The sequence below is a fragment of the Lolium rigidum genome, chromosome 6, assembly GCF_022539505.1.
Source record: "Lolium rigidum isolate FL_2022 chromosome 6, APGP_CSIRO_Lrig_0.1, whole genome shotgun sequence".
NCBI classification, from domain to species: domain Eukaryota; kingdom Viridiplantae; phylum Streptophyta; class Magnoliopsida; order Poales; family Poaceae; genus Lolium; species Lolium rigidum.
The window spans coordinates 141,502,684-141,520,897 of NC_061513.1; the positions used below are offsets into that span (position 1 = coordinate 141,502,684).

The 18,214-nt window shown below is 46.7% G+C and overlaps 2 protein-coding genes and 1 non-coding gene across 3 annotated transcripts; 1 reads left to right on the plus strand and 2 right to left on the minus strand.

Annotated features, from left to right (window-relative positions):
* Nucleotides 1-5,984: 5,984 nt before the first annotated feature.
* LOC124667305 (rho guanine nucleotide exchange factor 8-like) lies at nt 5,985-8,463 on the plus strand. Its single transcript, XM_047204609.1, has 7 exons — nt 5,985-6,258; nt 6,341-6,457; nt 6,538-6,692; nt 6,789-6,863; nt 6,950-7,222; nt 7,581-7,889; nt 8,000-8,463. The coding sequence occupies exons 1-7, from the start codon at nt 5,985-5,987 to the stop codon at nt 8,321-8,323; spliced, it is 1,527 nt and encodes a 508-aa protein (XP_047060565.1). The 3' UTR covers nt 8,324-8,463.
* A 624-nt stretch (nt 8,464-9,087) lies between these two features.
* LOC124663436 (peroxiredoxin-2C) lies at nt 9,088-10,930 on the minus strand. Its single transcript, XM_047201136.1, has 3 exons — nt 10,715-10,930; nt 9,988-10,067; nt 9,088-9,500 (listed from the first exon to the last, which is right to left on the minus strand). The coding sequence occupies exons 1-3, from the start codon at nt 10,867-10,869 to the stop codon at nt 9,247-9,249; spliced, it is 489 nt and encodes a 162-aa protein (XP_047057092.1). The 5' UTR covers nt 10,870-10,930; the 3' UTR covers nt 9,088-9,246.
* Nucleotides 10,931-11,472: 542 nt separating this feature from the next.
* On the minus strand, nt 11,473-11,554 carry TRNAS-CGA. Its single transcript has one exon. It is a non-coding gene; the product is annotated as a tRNA-Ser (tRNA).
* Between the last annotated feature and the right edge of the window lie 6,660 nt (nt 11,555-18,214).

Here is an 18,214-nt window from a genome sequence, read left to right on the forward strand (position 1 = left end):
TGACACCTTTGAGTTGTTGAGATCCACATGTCGGGTGTTTGAAGTAACTGTGATTAGGAGCATTTTTCGGGAATTTTCGTGGTCATGGGTGTGCGAGATGAGTCTGCTTGGCTTCATATCTTTGGCCATTTTCGTAACAGTTAACTACTTAACTAATAAGTTAATTTTCTTCTGCTTAATAAATAGATGGACTTTGTTTCAAAAAAAAAACCCCTTTACATATCAATGCAGGCATAACCATCCTTTCCTGAGTGCTGACAAGCAGGAAATGAATATCACATACAGCTCAGCCCTTCCCTTCTCCCCTACAAAACCGGGTAGTCAATATTTCAAATGGGCCAAGCTCTAGCAATGAGTGCTTCGATTTTCTGATTAGGTGGTTGGGACCCTTTTTTTTACAAAGCTTGCTTTTATATAAAATAATAATGATGCATCAATGTGATACAAACAAAAAGAGTTTGCATCTAGCCTCTGCATACTCAGGATGCACATAACCGCAAAAAATGAACAAGGAAAAATGCAGTTATGCATAACTAATTAAAAATCCAAGGGGAGGAGGGCCGGCCCGAAGACTACACACCATCTACGTCCTTGGCCACCTAGTCCAATCATGTTTATTGTAAATAACACATGATGTTCATGGCAGTAAAGATTGGGCCACCAGAGTCGCCATCATGGCAGATAACCCGCAAAGATGATGATGATTTTTTAACTAAACACCATATAATTTTACATAGGCATAACGATCAAATCAAACCTAGCGCTTCCACCATGAGCGGAGCCAGTATGGCAGATAACCTGCAAAGGAGACAAGCAAAGGTCACCGCTATGCCACAGTTCAATCAGGGCACGAGGTGAATTATACGGTCTGCCAAGCAAATTAGCAATGTTGTCAATACTCCAATAGATTGATCTGTATCCCTTTAATTTTGTTTTGTTCATCTTTGTATCTACTATTTCAAGAGTCACGATAACGTACTGCGTAAGTAATTATTGTTGTTCATGAATTCTATTTTCTAGCAAGACAGAGCGTAATTTGAAAGTTTGGCAAAGGTCCAGGATTTTACAGCTCAGCCCCACTAATCTCACTTGACCGTTGGGTATGTGTTTGGGCGGCCAAGGCATGTGGTTGGTAGTTGCCACTTCAGGAGGCAAAAGGGTTCCACTTGTTGGTGAATTGAGTAAATTCATTCTTGTTTATGAGACTATAAATAGACTCCACAAGCATTATGAATCTTACCCCCGCAAAAAAAAAAGCATTTTGATTCTTCAAAGGTCATGTAGAAAGGGATGCAACTCACAATATATTGATTGGGTGCATATGGCGTTATATATATAGGCCACGTCCTCGACTATACAAGGAAGGAGACGGGCCCAATAATAAATACAAAGATATGTATCGCTATACATAACTATAGAAGATACACATCCGGATATGCAAGGATATGTATCTCAACACCCCCGCAATCGAAGCGTCGCTCGGTCGAACGCATAGACTGGACCGGAACTCCTCAAATGATGCCGTAGGGAGACCCTTGGTCATGATATCCGCAAATTGTTGGGAGGTGGGCACATAAAGTACTCGAATGTGTCCAAGGGCCACCTGTTTCCGAACAAAGTGGATGTCCAGCTCAATATGCTTGGTGCGGCGATGGTGGACCGGGTTGGCGGAGAGGTAGACGGCGGAGACGTTGTCGCAATAGACCACGGTGGCTTTGGCAACAGGACATGAGAGCTCAACGAGGAGTTGCCGCAGCCAAGAGACCTCGGCAACCGCGTTAGCAACAGCCCGGTACTCCGCTTCGGCGCTTGAGCGAGAGACCGTGGGTTGTCGCTTAGACGACCAGGAGATGAGCGAAGGTCCGAAGTAGACGCAGTAGCCAGACGTGGAGCGACGCGTGTCGGGGCAGCCTGCCCAATCGGCGTCCGAGTAGGCGACGATGTCCGTGGCGGTGGAGGCGTGGAGGGAGAGGCCGAAGTCCATGGTGCCACGAATGTAGCGGAGGATCCGCTTGACCGCAGCCCAATGATCGAGGATCTCGCGGAGCATGCATGTGAAGGCACACCTGCTGGACAGCGTACTGCAGCTCGGGACGGGTCAAGGTAAGGTACTGCAGGGCACCGACGATGGAGCGATACAATGACGCGTCTGTGGCCAACGAACCATCCGTGGCGGAGAGCTTGGACTTCGTGTCGACAGGCGTGGCCGCGGGTTTGCAATTAATCATACCGGCGCGGTCTAGGAGCTCGTGGGCGTACTTGCGCTGATGAAGGAAGAAGCCGTCGGTGCGACGTACGACCTCGATGCCGAGGAAGTAGTGCAGGGGCCCCAAGTCCTTGAGGGAAAACTCAGCGCGAAGACGCTCAGTGATCTGTCGCAGGAGGTCCGTCGAGCTAGCGGTCAAGATGATGTCGTCGACGTAGAGCGACAGGTGCACGCGGTGGTGGTGCCATTGTTGTACACAAACAGCGAGGCATCGGAGCGGGTGGAGCGGAAGCCGAGTTGGTGAAGAAACGCTGCGATGCGCCGGTACCGGCGCGTGGGGCCTGCTTGAGCCCGTATAACGAGCGCGAGAGCGAGGCACACATGGTCGGGGTGGGCGCTGTTGATGAAACCCGTGGGCTGCTGGCAGAAGACCTGCTCCTCGAGATGGCCGTGAAGGAAGGCGTTGGAGACGTCCATCTGGTGCACGGGCCACGCACGGGAGACCGCGAGCTGAAGGACGGTGCGGATCGTCCCGGGCTTGACAACCGGGGCGAAGGTGTCGGTGAAGTCGACGCCGGCACGCTGGCGAAAGCCACGAACCACCCACCGCGCCTTGTGACGGTCGAGAGTACCGTCCGGATGGAACTTGTGCTTGAAGACCCACTTCCCGGTGATGATGTTGGCGTGAGGGGGTCGGGGAACAAGCGTCCATGTCCGGTTCCGCTGCGAGGCGTCGAACTCGTCCTGCATGGCCGCAAGCCACTGCGGGTCGCGGAGAGCAGCCCGGGCAGAGGTGGGCAGGGGCGATGGCGTGGATGGTGAAGGCGCGGAAGTCGACGCGGTGCAGACGTACTCGTCCGAGGGGTACCGCGTGCTCGGGACGCGAATCCCTGCACGGGCGCGCGTGAGGGGCCCCGTGGCCGGCGGCGGAGGAGGCGGAGGCGGAGCCGGAGGCGAGGCGTCGCCCGGCGAAGACGGCGCGGCGCCCGAGCTGAGGCTCGAGGGCGACGCAAGCGGCGTCGAGGCGGATGAACCCGGCGAAGACGGCGCGGCGCCCGAGCTGAGGCTCGAGGGCGACGCAGGCGGCGTCGAGGCGGGCGTCGGCGCAGGTGTCGGCGCGGGTGTCGGCGTGGGGTCACCCGAGACATGGCTCGAGGGTGACCCAGAGGGTGGTGAGGCAGCGCCCGAGCCAGAGCTGAAGGGCGCGGCGGAGAACGACGAGGCAGGTGCCCGAGTCCGAGCTCGAGGGCACCGCAGCCGGCGGACCTGCAGGGGGTCGACGCCGGGGACCATCGATAGTCGAAGGAGGAGTGGCGACCACCTGTCTCTCGTGCAAAAGGAAAGCAATGCTCATCAAAGTACACGTGCCGGGAGGTGATGACGCGGTGAGAAACCGGATCATAGCAGCGGTAGCCTTTGGTGTTAGCCGGGTAACCGAGGAAAACACACGGAACGGAACGAGGGCGAGTTTATGAGGAGTGGTGGCGGCGATACTAGGATAACAACGACAACCGAAAATCCGAAGACCGTCGTAGGATGGAGGGGAACCGTAAAGGAGGTGATGAGGTGCATAGTTCCGGCGGGGACGACACGGACGAAGGTTGACAAGGAGGGTGGCGGTGGCTAAGGCGTCGGGCCAAAAGGTGGGGGAACATGGCTGTGGAATAGGAGTGTGCGGACGCAGTCGTTGAGGGTGCGGAGGATACGCTCGGCGCGGCCATTTTGTTGGGACGTGTATGGACAGGTTAGACGGAAAATAGTGCCGTGAGAGGAGAGTAGGGTGCGGACGGCGACATTGTCAAACTCTTTTCCGTTGTCAGTTTGTTGGGCGTGGATGGGGCGACCGAACTGGGTGGAAACATAAGCGTAGAAGGCTGTGAGAGTGGTGGCAACATCGGACTTTTTACGGAGGGGAAACGTCCACGCAAAATGAGAAAAATCATCAAGAATAACTAGGTAATAAAGAAGACCAGAATTACTCGGGATTGGAGAGGTCCATACATCACTATGAATTAACTCAAAAGGAAAAGACGCAACGGTGGAGGACTGACTAAAAGGAAGACGGACGTGTTTACCAAGACGACATGCTTCGCAACTATGTGAAGACTGTTTAGTGGATGAAAACGAAAAACCCCTCATTATTTGGTGAAGCGTGTTGGCATTGGGATGTCCAAGACGAGCATGCCAAAGATCAACGCCTGCGGAGAGAGCACGAGGTGCGGCGCCAGGGGTGGAAGGCGACATCACCGGATACAAGTCGTCGGGGCTCTCACATCGATGGAGGACCATCCGGGTGCGGGCGTCCTTAACAGAAAAACCAAACGCGTCAAATTCAACAGTCACAGAGTTGTCACGAGAAAGAGTTTTAACAGAGACTAAATTCTGAATAAGCTGGGGAGACACAAGGACATTATTAAGAGACAGTGGTTTAGAAGTAGAAGGAAAATTAGCAGAACCAATGTGAGAAATAGGAAGACCGGCGCCGTTACCGACAATGATGCGAGACTCGGTGGAAGTGGGAAAAGAATGGGAAAGGTTACCCGGGTGAGCGGCCATGTGAGACGAGGCGCCCGTGTCCATAAACCAGTTGCCGCCACCGGCGTAAGAGCCAGGGGCGGGCGCGGCGTGGTAGGCCGGGGCGTAGGACGGCGTCATGGCGGTGAAGGCCGAGGCGTAGGGCGTTGTCGCGGTGAAGTGCGCCTGGTGAGTCGGCGGGCGCGGCACCGGCATGCTGTAGGCGTAGATGACCCCGTCCATGGGTTGTAGGCGAAGGGGTTGCTGCCGTTGGAGACCGACGACATGACGACGCGCGCGCAGGGGACGGCGACGGCGCGGGGTTGGGGAGGGAGGCGCGGCGGCGGCTGTAGGTGCGGCGGCGGTGCGGCGTGAGGAGGAGCAAACGCAGCGGCGGCACAAGGGCGGCGGCGCTAGGGTTGGATGGTGGGGCGGCGCGCGCGGGGAGAAAGGGGCGCGGCGGCTAGGTTAGGAACGGTAGGTGTCTGATACCATGTAGAAAGGGATGCAACTCACAATGTATTGACTGGGTGCATATGGCGTTACATATATAGGCCACGTCCTCGACTATACAAGGAAGAAGACGGGCCCAATAATAAATACAAAGATATGTATCGCTATACATAACTATAGAAGATACACATCCGGATATGGAAGGATATGTATCTCAACAGGTCAAACCAGACAGGATCCAAAACTCAAACGCATGCATCTACTAGTGTACTAGAAATATACTCCATATGTTCCATAGTTCTTGTCATAGTTTCAGTTTAAATTTAAACTAAAACTATGTGATAAGAATTATGAAACGGAAGGAGTAACAACACCTTAGGAGACAAGCATGCATGCGAGCTGCCCATATCCATAGGAGGGAAAATAGTAAGCTTCTTATATTTGGCTTGGCCACACAAGAATGGCGCATCCCATCGTGGCATGGTTTGCCATCTTTGGCTTGCTCTCCAACAAAATCACGCCCCACACCGGGACGCGAGGAGAGAAGCCAAGGAGCCACACTCGCGCGCGCCTGAGTCGGTCGTACGTCGGGGGACAGGCGACACAACGTCGCAACACAATCCAAGGCCTTTCCCCGCATGCACGCCGGCGAGGCGGCCGGCGTCCTCCTTTAAAACCAAACCTTCCCGTCGGGCACAGTTAACGTCCGTGCGCTGCTCCATCTCGATCTCGACCAAACACACCCTACGACGCCGGCATCGATCCGGCCTATGTGCGCGTGCTGATTCGTCTGGACGAGCCTGCACCAGTGATGGCGCGAGGGTTCCTCGGCCGCGGCCACAGCCTCGACAGGTTCCTGCCGGGGCGCCGGGTCATGGCGTCCAGCCAATCCTTCCCGTCCTCGCCGTCGCCGTCGTCCTCGGAGTGCAGCTGCAGCGGCAGGGGGAGCATGGACGAGGAAGAAGTCGTTGCGTCGCCGCTGCCGCCGTTGCAGAAGCGGACGCTGTCGAGGAGCCACGGATCCAGGGCGGCGTCAGGCCGGCGCCACTCCGAACTCCCGCCGAAGAACGTTGAAATGCCCTCAGGTTTGACAGGCTTCCACTTGTTTGGCCGCCAGATGATGGTAGTTCCATAGATCTAATGGACGTGGATTTGGGATCGATGCAGAGATGGATTTGATGCAAGAGAGGTTCGCGAAGCTGTTGCTCGGGGAGGACATGTCTGGAACGGGGCGAGGCGTCTCCTCCGCTCTTGCGCTCTCCAACTCCATCACCAATCTTGCAGGTAAACGATATGCTGAACACCACTCTATGGATCTCGTCGCCGTTGTTGCTCGTGAAACTGGGCAATTCATTGATTTGCAGCTTCTGTATTCGGGGAGCAACGCCGCCTCGAGCCCATGTCGGCGGACCGAAGAATGCGATGGAAGAAGGAGATCGACTGGATTCTGTCGGTCACCGATCACATCGTCGAGTTCGTTCCGTTGCAACACGAGTCCGAGGACGGTACCATCATGGAGGTCAGCTTTAAGATCATCCTCACACCACTAACTTCAGTAGATTTTCAATTGCAGTGCAGTTCACTTATCACGAACGGTGCGATTGTTGCCAAACAGGTGATGGGCACGCAGCTGCGCAAGGACATTCTCATGAACCTCCCCGCCTTGCGAAAACTCGACGCCATGCTCCTCGTAGGCTCATTACGCAAATTCTTACTTGGTGTTCCTTTTCGAACAATTCGTTGAATTGGAATGATTGTTTTCCCTATGTGGATTAGGGGTATCTTGACAACTTCAAAGACGAACAAGAGTTTTGGTATGTGTCCAAAGACGCCGACGAGAGCGAGAAGGGCGATTCACCGAGGAATGGTGAGAAATGGTGGATCCCAACGGTAAGAGTCCCTCCTGAAGGTCTGTCTGACCAGTCCAGAAAGTGGCTTCAGCACCAGAAAGACCTCGTCGGGCAAGTGCTCAAGGCAGCCATGGCCATGAATGCTGATGTTCTTACAGAAATGGAGATCCCAGAGGAGTACATTGAGTCTCTACCAAAGGTGATTCATCACAACATCCCTGCAAACGAATTTCGCCTATAGTTTTGATTTCCTCTATGTTGTTGTTATCTTCTTATTCCTCGAAGCATGTCGACTTCGCTTTCGCTTAATAGTACGTTCAGATCTTTTACTAAGATATATTAGTGTAGCAGTACACTTCCTTTTCAGACAACTGAGATCTACTACCTCTGTTCACTAAAAATTGACGCGCCTGCTCAAGTAACGATGCACATGCCCAGGCCTCGCTCCGCGTCGATTAAATCCGACCGGAGGGAGTATTAGTGTAGCAGACTAGCAGTACACTTCCTTAGGCAAAAGTTCCAAGGCTAATCAAATAGAGTGACTGATTCTCTTGCAGAATGGGAGGGACAGTCTCGGAGACTCCATATACAGAACTATCACCGATGATCATTTTGATCCCAACGAACTCTTGAATTCCGTAGACTTGTCGACAGAATACATGATCGTCGATCTCAAGGACAAAATCGAGGCCTCTGTTGTAATCTGGCAGAGGAAGCTCTGCAATAAGCTATACTGGGGCCCCGGTAGCTTGGAGAAACGCGAGCAATTTGAAGAGCGCGCAGAGACAGTCCTGCTCATCCTCAAGCACAAGTTCCCTGGAACTGCCCAGTCATCACTTGACATAAGCAAGATCCAATACAACAAGGTAGGCAACCCGTTTTTTCCTCAAAAAAAAAAATGGTAGGCAAATTGTTTCAGTAACTTTTCGGACTTGCTACAGTACCTCTACATTGCAGTGTGCTACATTTCTTTCAGGATGTTGGGTTTGCCATCTTGGAGAGCTACTCCAGGGCTCTTGAGAGCTTAGCATTCGCGGTTCTATCACGAATAGAGGATGTCCTATACGCCGACAATGTTGCTCGGGATCCAAGGCGCTCGAAATCAAAGAAGCGGTCCAGTCTAGACGACATCCCCGAGTCTTTTGTCGTTGATGACACAGAGGCCAGTTCAGCCAGGGCTGGTGATTCTTTAAACTGGGACGAACTTGAGGACAGAAGCTTGGATTGCGGCGGTGCAAAACTGAGGAAGGTTCCCCGTATCGTTTCGAGGAAGCGTATGCATGTAGAGAAGATCGAGTAGGTGTGTGAAGGTGGGTCAAGAAGCTTTTCTCAGAGGTAGATGTACCTTTGAGATAGGCAGTTTTGCGTGCATGGATGTGCTGCGTCAGGGAGCCATCTGGTTAAGAGAGACGCCTGTAAATAGCTCAGAGTAAGTGAGATAGGGGAGGAAGTGCTGTAAATCGCGTCCAACTTGATCTCAGCTGAGCTGCAATGAAATTAGGAATATTTTTGTCAGCCTGATACAAATCTGGCACATTTAGTATCATGTTGCTTAAACCAAAATCTAAATAACTCAAAGCACAAAAACAATAATCGTCATCACCATGAAAAGCCCTTGAATACTGGTTGTACAAATTTCATGAGGTTATGACTCCACAAAATAACAACCATAATATCTCCCTTCCACATTCTCATAGTCTTGCTTCTTGCAACAATTTTACACGAGCAGCACAAAATTACTGGAGGGATAGAAATTTGGGTGTGTCTATGTCTAAATTGACTAAGATTTTCTTAAGTCTTAGTCACCTCAGAAAAGTAGAAAAGTGCAACTGCAGTTCAAAGAAAAGTGCAACTCGGTCAGTTGCACATTTCTAGCAATTGCATTTTTTTAGCAGAAAAGTGCAACTCAAGCATTTTTTTTGTAATTGACTTAGACTTAAGAAAATATCACATAGCAAAACCGTAGAAATTTTTGACACACCAGGATCGAATAGCATGTAGGTTACGAGCACCACAAAATTACTGGAGGGATAGAAATTAGACACATCAGGATCGAATAGCATGTGGACCCAACAGTAATGATTAACTCAAATAGTCACATAAAGTACATCAGGAAGTGCACATCGATAATTTATTTGTAGAGGAGTTTGGCACACATGTTCAAACTAGATCGATATGACACCAGGTCCACATGATCACTGCGGTTCCGAAGAGCTGAAGATCCTACAGTGCCTTGAGAATCTCCTCAGCACCAGAGATTGTGAACTGGCCACCCTCCTCAATGTTTGCAACAGTGACCTTGAGGTCGTCGGCAAGGAGAGCAAACCGCCTCGAACGAACACCCAAACCTTTCTCTGAAAGATCAAGCTCAAGACCAAGTGCTTTTGTGTAAGTTCCTGATCCATCAGCAAGGAACTTCACGTGCTTGTTGTCTGGGAATGACTTCGCCCATGCCTTCATGACGAATGGGTCATTAACTGCAAAATAATAGTACAGTGAATTAATCAAGTGTTATTCTGGGCGTAGGTGCTTTAGGTCAAGATGATATGCAAAGATAGGATAGTGAGTCCATTTGGATAGGAGGGCAGAAGGTACTGCATGAAAATAATAGATGTGCAGTGTCCCTTAACTGGACAGACCCTAAGCAGTACTCTAGCGACATTACAACAACAACGATATACACTTGTAAAGGATTTGTGATAAACTGATAATACTATATACTACACTGTATCAAATATCATTGGACGGCATGCCAAAATTCATGCACCTCTTAAGACTTGCCTGTTTTCTTTTTAATACAGCATTCTCTAGCTATTAGAGACATTCAAGAAACATGAACCAATGGTACCATGAAGATAACAAACACTGATATATGCTGTTGCCATCCATGTTGAGGTCAAGAAGTAGTAATACTTGCTTTCAGAACATAACGAGGAAGAACACAAAGAAATGCTGAAAGCATACCGCTGACAAGCAGGATCTCATCTACACCCTTGGCTTTGAGCTCCTCAGACTGAGTAACGAAACCTGGTACATGCTGCATGCTGCATCCATAGAAGAAAGCAGACACAATGTGGCTATGTGAGTGCCTTTTCTTTTCACAATACTAAAAAGGAAAGTCTACAAATTAGGGAAAAAAGAGTAGCATAATCCTTCTATTCCTGATAATATAATAAAATGAGAGCATGACAAAATACTATTACAGAAGGAGCAGATTGCAATCTAATACAAACAAAACATATGACGCCGAGTTTCCCTCGTGGTGGTCAACTAGGATACCTCAAACTTGCTTAGTACTCCTAGTATTATAAATTCAAACAGTAGAACAACAAAAAATGTACTGAAGTAATCCAGTCGAGCTAGTTAGTTGAGAGCAGTCGCTAACAAAAGATGAGTTTTTTTTTTTACGCTTAGCTAGATGCATCCAGGTCCAAAAGGTACGTTTTAGATGTGGAAATCAATAAGGCAAAGCTTTCAGGTAGGCAGAATCTTCCAACTATTCGAGGGAAAAGTAAATCAGAGGATCCTGGCACCTAAGCAAATCTAGAGCCCCTCTCCACAATACTACATGCTCAAGGTTGCAATCAATCAGCTACAAAGAGTCAAAGGCTCACTTGGTTTTTCTCGATCTATTGACCAGCCGAGACTTGAAAGTATGTAGAAGTAGGACTGGGGGAGAAGGGAGATGGACCTGCAGGTGGGGGTGAAGGCCCCAGGGACGCCGAAGAGGATGACCTTCTTGCCGGCGGCCAGGGAGTGGATGGAGACCTGCTGCAGCTGGTCGCTCTCGTCGAACCAGGCGAGCTGGCCGTCGGGGAGGGTGCTGCCGACGCCGATGGGAGCCATGCTTGCTCTGGAGGTTGGGAGGGGAGAAGAAGGTTCTTGGACGGAGGGTTGTCAGATGGGAAGAAAACGATGGGGTGGGGAGGCGAATAAATAGGGGATCTGCAATTAACTCTCGGCCTCCTGTTGCCTTGCCGGTGGTTGGTGCCTTTGGGTGTGCCGCCGTGTGTGAACGCCAAATTTTGGAGGGATAATTGACTCGTTATACAGCAGCCTCTATTTTTCTAAATAATTTATATTTTTGCATGTTTGACTCGTTATCTGCTAGCAGATTCGATCCTCAATAAATTGCAGATTGCGTTCATACATTTCTTCCCCCCAAAGAAAAAGATTCATGAATTTCTTGCCCGTAAAGAAAAGGGTTTGCGTCATTGGTTCATTATCTAGCAGATTCGATCCTCAAAAACATCAGATCTGCGGCATCGTGTAGCAAACTGAATCCTTAAGAGGCTGCTTAATAAGCATAAAAGTACTGTAGAATTCTTATTCATCCTGAATGTTAAATCATGCAGTAGAGATTGCTCGGCAATTTTTTCTGTGTGCTTACTTGGTCAAATTACAAAGACTTGCGAGTGTGTGACAAAGAAAAAGGGGAAAAACAATAAACGTCGACAGCAGGATTCGAACCTGCGCAGGCAAAGCCCAACAGATTTCGAGTCTGTCTCCTTAACCACTCGGACATATCGACTTGTTTGATTAAAGTTACACGTGCCTATACTTAACACTTGAGTTTCAAACAGTCGCCATCCGCCCCTACACACTAGTGCCGTCGTGCCGAGGCGCCACTCTCATGTGTCAACCGCCTATTTCTTCTACACAACAATTCCGCCTTCACAAAACCAGTTAGCACGGACTCCAAACCGCGTGGCAAACGCAAACCGCTCCCACGAAATAGGAACCGCTGATATCTGCCGGCAAACTACACCAGCCAACCGTCGGTCCCTGCCTCCTCCGTCGGCCGTTCCGGCGACGGGAAGGGGTGGGGACCCCGGAGTATCGGCTCCGGCCAGTAGTTATTGGCAGGTGTTTTCTTGGGCGCCGTTCTATGGAGAAGATTGCGTCGCGTCGGAATAATTTGCCTCTGCTCTTTCTTCATCTCGGCGTCGCTCTAACCGGTGACGTCGGAGGGCAGATGGCCTGGTCTTCTTGCTGGTCTTCGGATCTGGTAAGATTCGTGTCTGGCGGTTGGCGTTCGGCACTCTCGCGGGTGACGGTTGCGTTGGCTGCTGCAGTTATGTCTGGCGTCTTGCAGTTGGGTGTGAGGATGATGGCAGACGGCAGCGTTTGTCTTCTTCGACTGAGTCTGGAGATGATGACGGTGTTGGGATCTGGTGACCACGGGGAAGATCCCCGGCCGACGTGCCACAAAGTCTCGGGCTCGTCCTCTGCGACGACCCAGTTCATCGGTTCAAAAAGCATCATTGAATGCGATGGTGCTCTCCCAGATCTAGGTGTGGTGGTTGTTCGCCTCTTTTTCCAGCGCTACCATGGTGGCAGTGGAGGAAGATGGACGATGTTTCGGCGAGGCACAGGTTTCTCCAAGGGTGAACTTGTAGTTTTACTTCTTGCGAGTTTTCTTGTGCAAAGTTGCTTGATGCAAATGTTTATCTTGTGTGATGACCATATGTGTAATCTCTGTAAACAGATTGTCTAATGAAATATATGATTACATAAAAAAAAAAACAATTCCACCTTCTTATAATTAAATTAAAAAAAACTATAGATAAATATAATAATAGGAAGCTAAAAAAACTATAAATTTCTCTAAATCTTGTTTAGGGAAAGCCATTTGGCATGCTTTATTAATCACGTAACACAATTATATCCTTTGAGAGCTTGCTAAGTATAAAACTAGAAGTTCAACGACCTGAGTACAAGAACTACTAGAAATAAAAGCATTCTTAGCAAACTCACGAGCTACCGAATTTGCTTATCTATTACAACATACTAAACAAATATTATCAAAACTTCTCCGAAGAATATTACAATCATTATAAATTGCATCCGAGAAGCAGTTGCCAGAAGCCATCATTCTTCATAGTATACATTACTTGCACACAATCAATCTGAATGATACTAACCTTTTTTTTTTTGAAATGCATAAGCTTCTGCATCAACAACATGGGATCAAAACCGTTGAGCCGATGCAATACACTAACCGGTGTAGTCTCTAACCACTACTCATGTTACTCCCTTGCCCGATTCAACATCAAAGGTTGCATCAATATTGATCATTATATTATCTTTCAAAGGTTTCTTCCATCCATCTCTTTGCTTTGCTTTCGGTTTCTTCATTCAAGTCGTATAGTTCCCGTACAAAACTGTAATGGACATGGATGATAAAAAAGGAGTTTGAACACTTTGATAATGTACTTTCTATCTCATATGTACCAGCCTTTGGTTAAGGCAAGTTCAACAAAGCCATTGTTATCAATATATAGTAGCTAGTCGACCACCACTCCTGATATCCGTGATCTTGTTCCAGATCCCATGGCATCTTGATACGTCTCAAACGTATCTATAATTTCTTATGTTCCATGCTACTTTTATGATGATACTCACATGTTTTATGCACACTTTATGTCATTATTATGCATTTTCCGTCACTAACCTATTGACGAGATGCCGAAGAGCCAGTTGCTTGTTTTCTGCTGTTTTTGGTTTCAGAAATCCTACAAAGGAAATATTCTCGGAATTGGACGAAATCAACGCCCAGGGTCTTATTTTTCCACGAAGCTTCCAGAAGACCGAAAGGGATACGAAGTGGGGCGACGAGGCGCCGCCACCATAGGGCCGCGCGGCCAGAGGGGGGCGGCCAGAGGGGGGCCCGCGCCGCCCTATGGTATGGGCCCCTCGTCAGCCCTCCAACGCTGCCATTCCGCCTACTTATAGCCTTCATCGCGAAAACCCCAGTACCGAGAGCCACGATACGGAAAACCTTCCAGAGACACCGCCGTCGCCAATCCCATCTCGGGGGATTCAGGAGATCGCCTCCGGCACCCTGCCGGAGAGGGGAATCATCTCCCGGAGGACTCTTCATCACCATGATCGCCTCCGGATTGATGTGTGAGTAGTTCACCCCTGGACTATGGGTCCATAGCAGTAGCTATATGGTTGTCTTCTCCTCATTGTGATATCATGTTAGATCTTGTGAGCTGCATATCATGATCAAGATCATCTATTTGTAATGCTACATGTTGTGTTTGTTGGGATCCGATGAATATGGAATACTATGTCAAGTTGATTATTAATCTATCATATATGTTGTTTATGTTCTTGCATGCTCTCCGTTGCTAGTAGAGGCTCTGGCCAAGTTCATACTTATAACTCCAAGAGGGAGTATTTATGCTCGATAGTGGGTTCATGCCTCCATTGAATGCAGGACGATGTGACGAAAGTTCTAAGGTTGTGGATGTGTTGTTGCCACTAGGGATAAAACATCAATGCTTTGTATAAGGATATTTGTGTTGATTACATTACGCACCATACTTAATGCAATTGTCTCGTTGTTTGCAACTTAATACTGGAAGGGGTTCGGACGATAACCTGAAGGTGGACTTTTTAGGCATAGATGCAAGCTGGATAGCGGTCTATGTACTTTGTCGTAATGCCCTGATTAAATCTCATAGTAGTCATCGTGATATGTATGTGCGTTGTTATGCCCTCTCTATTTGTCAATTGCCCAACTGTAATTTGTTGACCCAACATGCTATTTATCTTATGGGAGAGACACCACTAGCGAACTGTGGACCCCGGTCCATTTGTTTACATCTGAAATACAATCTACTGCAAACTCGGTTCTTTACTGTTCTTCGCAAACAAACATCATCTTCCACACTATACATTTAATCCTTTGTTTACAGCAAGCCGGTGAGATTGACAACCTCACTGTTAGGTTGGGGCAAAGTATTGTGATTGTGTTGTGCAGGTTCCACGTTGGCGCCGGGATCCCTGGTGTTGCGCCGCACTACACTCCACCACCAACAACCTTCACGTGTTCCTTGACTCCTACTGGTTCGATAACCTTGGTTTCTTACTGAGGGAAAACTTGTTGCTGTACGCATCACACCTTCCTCTTGGGGTTACCAACAGACGTGTGTTAACTACACGTCAGCAAGACCTTTTCTGGCGCCGTTGCCGGGGAGATCAAGACACGCTGCAAGGGGAGTCTCCCACATCCAATCTCTTTACTTTGTTTTTGTCTTGCTTTACTTTACTTTATTTACTGCTTTGTTTGCTTTCTATATCAAAAATACAAAAAAAATAGTTGCTAGATTTACTTTATTTACTGTCTTGTTTGCGTTCTCTATATTAAAAACACACAAAAATTAGTTACTTGCATTTAGTTTATTTACCTTTTGTTTATTTCATCATGTTTCCTCCTAAGTTCACTCTGAAAGATATACCGGTAGGACGAGGGTCTATCATTGGAAGAGATAATATAGAAGCATTTTTCACCCATGTTAGTATGGATGAAGATTTTGAAGATACACCCTTGGTAAAAGTTGCTCCTACTTATGAGAGTGCTACTACCTGTTTAATACACATGTTGGAAACTAGATTTGTTAATCTCAGTCCTATAATTCAATATATGTTTCTTACACTCTCTGATATGGAAAGGGGAGAAAAGAGAAATTTTGTTTTAAAAGTCCTTCTTAGAGAATTTGAAGATATAGCTAAAGAAGCTAGAAAAGTTTTTATTAAGCATAAGAGGCTTGGTTTGTTCACCGATTTTGCAAAAACACTTGAAAAGATGGACATGGATAGAATAAAGTACACTAATAATGTCAATGATGGAGGGGAGATTAAAGTACCGATACCTAGTAAGCTCTTAGGAATGTGCGAGGCACTAGAAAAGAATTATGATTGGATTGTTCCTGAAAATTTGTTTGATGAGAATAGCAAGCCTAAGAGTAAGAAAAAAGGGGCCTCTGAAACTTACATAGATAAGATACAATGCATAGTTGAGAAAACTCCAAACCCCTATGTTAATGCTTCATCTCTTGATAATACTTGATTCACACTTTCTGCGCCTAGCTGAAAGGCGTTAAAGAAAAGCGCTTATGGGAGATAACCCATTATTTTACTTCTGCACTTTATTTTATATTTGAGTCTTGGAAGTTGTTACTACTGTAGCAACCTCTCCTTATCTTTATTTTATTGCATTGTTGTGCCAAGTAACGTCTTTGATAGTAAAATCAATACTAGATTTGGATTACTGCGCAGAAACAGATTTCTTGCTGTCACGAAATTGGGCAGCCCCTTCTGTAGGTAATTTAGAAAAATCTTCCAATTTACATGCGTGATCCTCAGATATGTACGCAACTTTCATTCAATTTGAGCATTTTCATCTGAGAAAGTTAAGTGCCCCAGAAAAATTCGTATTTACGGACTGTTCTGTTTTGACAGATTCTGCCTTTTATTTCGCATTGCCTGTTTTGCTATGTTTGATGGATTTCTTTGTTCCAATAACTTTCAGTAGCTTTGTGCAATGTCCAGAAGTGTTAAGAATGATTATGTCACCTCTGAATATATGAATTTTCAATTATGCACTAACCCTCTAATGAGTTTGTTTTGAGTTTGGTGTGGAGGAAGTTTTCAAGGGTCAAGAGAGGAGGATGATACAATATGATCAAGAAGAGTGAAAAGTCTAAGCTTGGGGATGCCCCCGTGGTTCATCCGTGCATATTTTAAGAAGACTCAAGCATCTAAGCTTGGGGATTTCCAAGGCATCCCTTCTTCATCGACAACTTATCAGGTCACCTCTAGTGAAACTATATTTTTATTCCGTCACATCTTATGTGCTTTACTTGGAGCGTCTGTTTGTTTTTGTTTTTGTTTTTTGTTTGAATAAAATCGGATCCTAGCATTCTTTGTTTGGGAGAGAGACACGCTCCGCTGTTGCATATGAACACATGTGTCTTAGCTTTGCTTTTAATGTTCATGGCGAAGGTTGAAACTGCTTCGTTCATTGTTATATGGTTGGAAATAGAAAATGCTTCATGTGGTAATTGGTATAATGTCTTGAATAATTTGATACTTGGCAATTGTTGTGCTCAAATAAATCATGTTTAAGCTCTTGCATCATGTACTTTGTACCTATTAATGAAGAACTACATAGAGCTTGTTAAAATTTGGTTTGCATGATTGGTTTCTCTAGAGTCTAGATATTTTCAGGTTAAGGTGTTTGAACAACAAGGAGACAGCGTAGAGTCTTATAATGCTTGCAATATGTTCTTATGTAAGTTTTGCTGTACCGTTTTATACTTGAGTTTGCTTCAAACAACCTTGCTAGCCTAAACCTTGTATTGAGAGGGATTACTTCTCGTGCATCCAAATCCTTGAGCCAAAAACTATGCTATTTGTGTCCACCATACCTACCTACTACATGGTATTTCTGTGCCATTCCAAAGTAAATTACTTGAGTGCTACCTTTAAAATTCTATTCTTTGTCTTTGCAATATATAGCTCATGGGAAAATAGCCTTAAAAACTATTGTGGTGAAGAGTATGTAGCTATGTATCTTATTTCTTATAAGTTGCTTGTTGAGCGGTAACCATGTTTCTGGGGACGCCACCAACTAATACACCTTTGTTGAATATCATGTGAGTTGCTATGCATGTTCGTCTTGTCTGAAGTAACGGTGATTTATCATGATCAAATGGTTTGAGTATGCATATTGTTAGAGAAGAACATTGGGCCGCTAACTAAAGCCATGATTCATGGTGGAAGTTTCAGTTTGGACAACTAATCCTCAATCTCTTATGAGAATATTATCTGTTGTTGAATGCTTATGCATTAAAAAGAGGAGTCCATTACCTGTTGTCTATGTTGTCCCAGTATGGATGTCTAAGTTGAGAATAATCAAAAACGAGAAATCAAATGCGATATTTCTCCTTAGACCTTTGTACAGGCGACATAGAGGTACCCCTTTGTGACACTTGGTTGAAACATATGTTATGGAATGATAATCCATGTAAATCCAAGCTAATTAGGACAAGGTGCGAGCACTATTGGTAATCTATGCATGAGGCTTGCAACTTATAGGATATCTTATACATAACACATATGATTTATTACTACCGTTGACAAAATTGTCTCTATGTTTTCAAAATGAAAAGCTCTAGCACAAAAATAGTAATCCATGCTTCCCTCTGCGAAGGGCATATCTTTTACTTTATATTGAGTCAGTTTACCTACTTCTTTCTATCTTAGAAGCAAACACTTGTGTGAACTGTGTGCATTGATTCTTACATGTTTACCTATTGCACTTGTTATATTACTTTGTGTTGACAATTATCCATGAGATAAATATGTTGAAGTTGAAAGCAACTGCTGAAACTTATAT

Coding starts and splice junctions, on each gene's coding strand:
- LOC124663436 (XM_047201136.1), bottom strand. CDS start 10,869: ATGGCTCCCATCGGCGTCGGCAGCACCCTCCCCGACGGCCAGCTCGCC. Junction 10,068..10,714: donor GCCTTCACCCCCACCTGCAG/GTCCATCTCCCT, acceptor CTATGGATGCAG/CATGCAGCATGTACCAGGTT. Junction 9,501..9,987: donor TGAGATCCTGCTTGTCAGCG/GTATGCTTTCAG, acceptor ATTATTTTGCAG/TTAATGACCCATTCGTCATG.
- LOC124667305 (XM_047204609.1), top strand. CDS start 5,985: ATGGCGCGAGGGTTCCTCGGCCGCGGCCACAGCCTCGACAGGTTCCTG. Junction 6,259..6,340: donor GAACGTTGAAATGCCCTCAG/GTTTGACAGGCT, acceptor GGATCGATGCAG/AGATGGATTTGATGCAAGAG. Junction 6,458..6,537: donor CTCCATCACCAATCTTGCAG/GTAAACGATATG, acceptor ATTGATTTGCAG/CTTCTGTATTCGGGGAGCAA.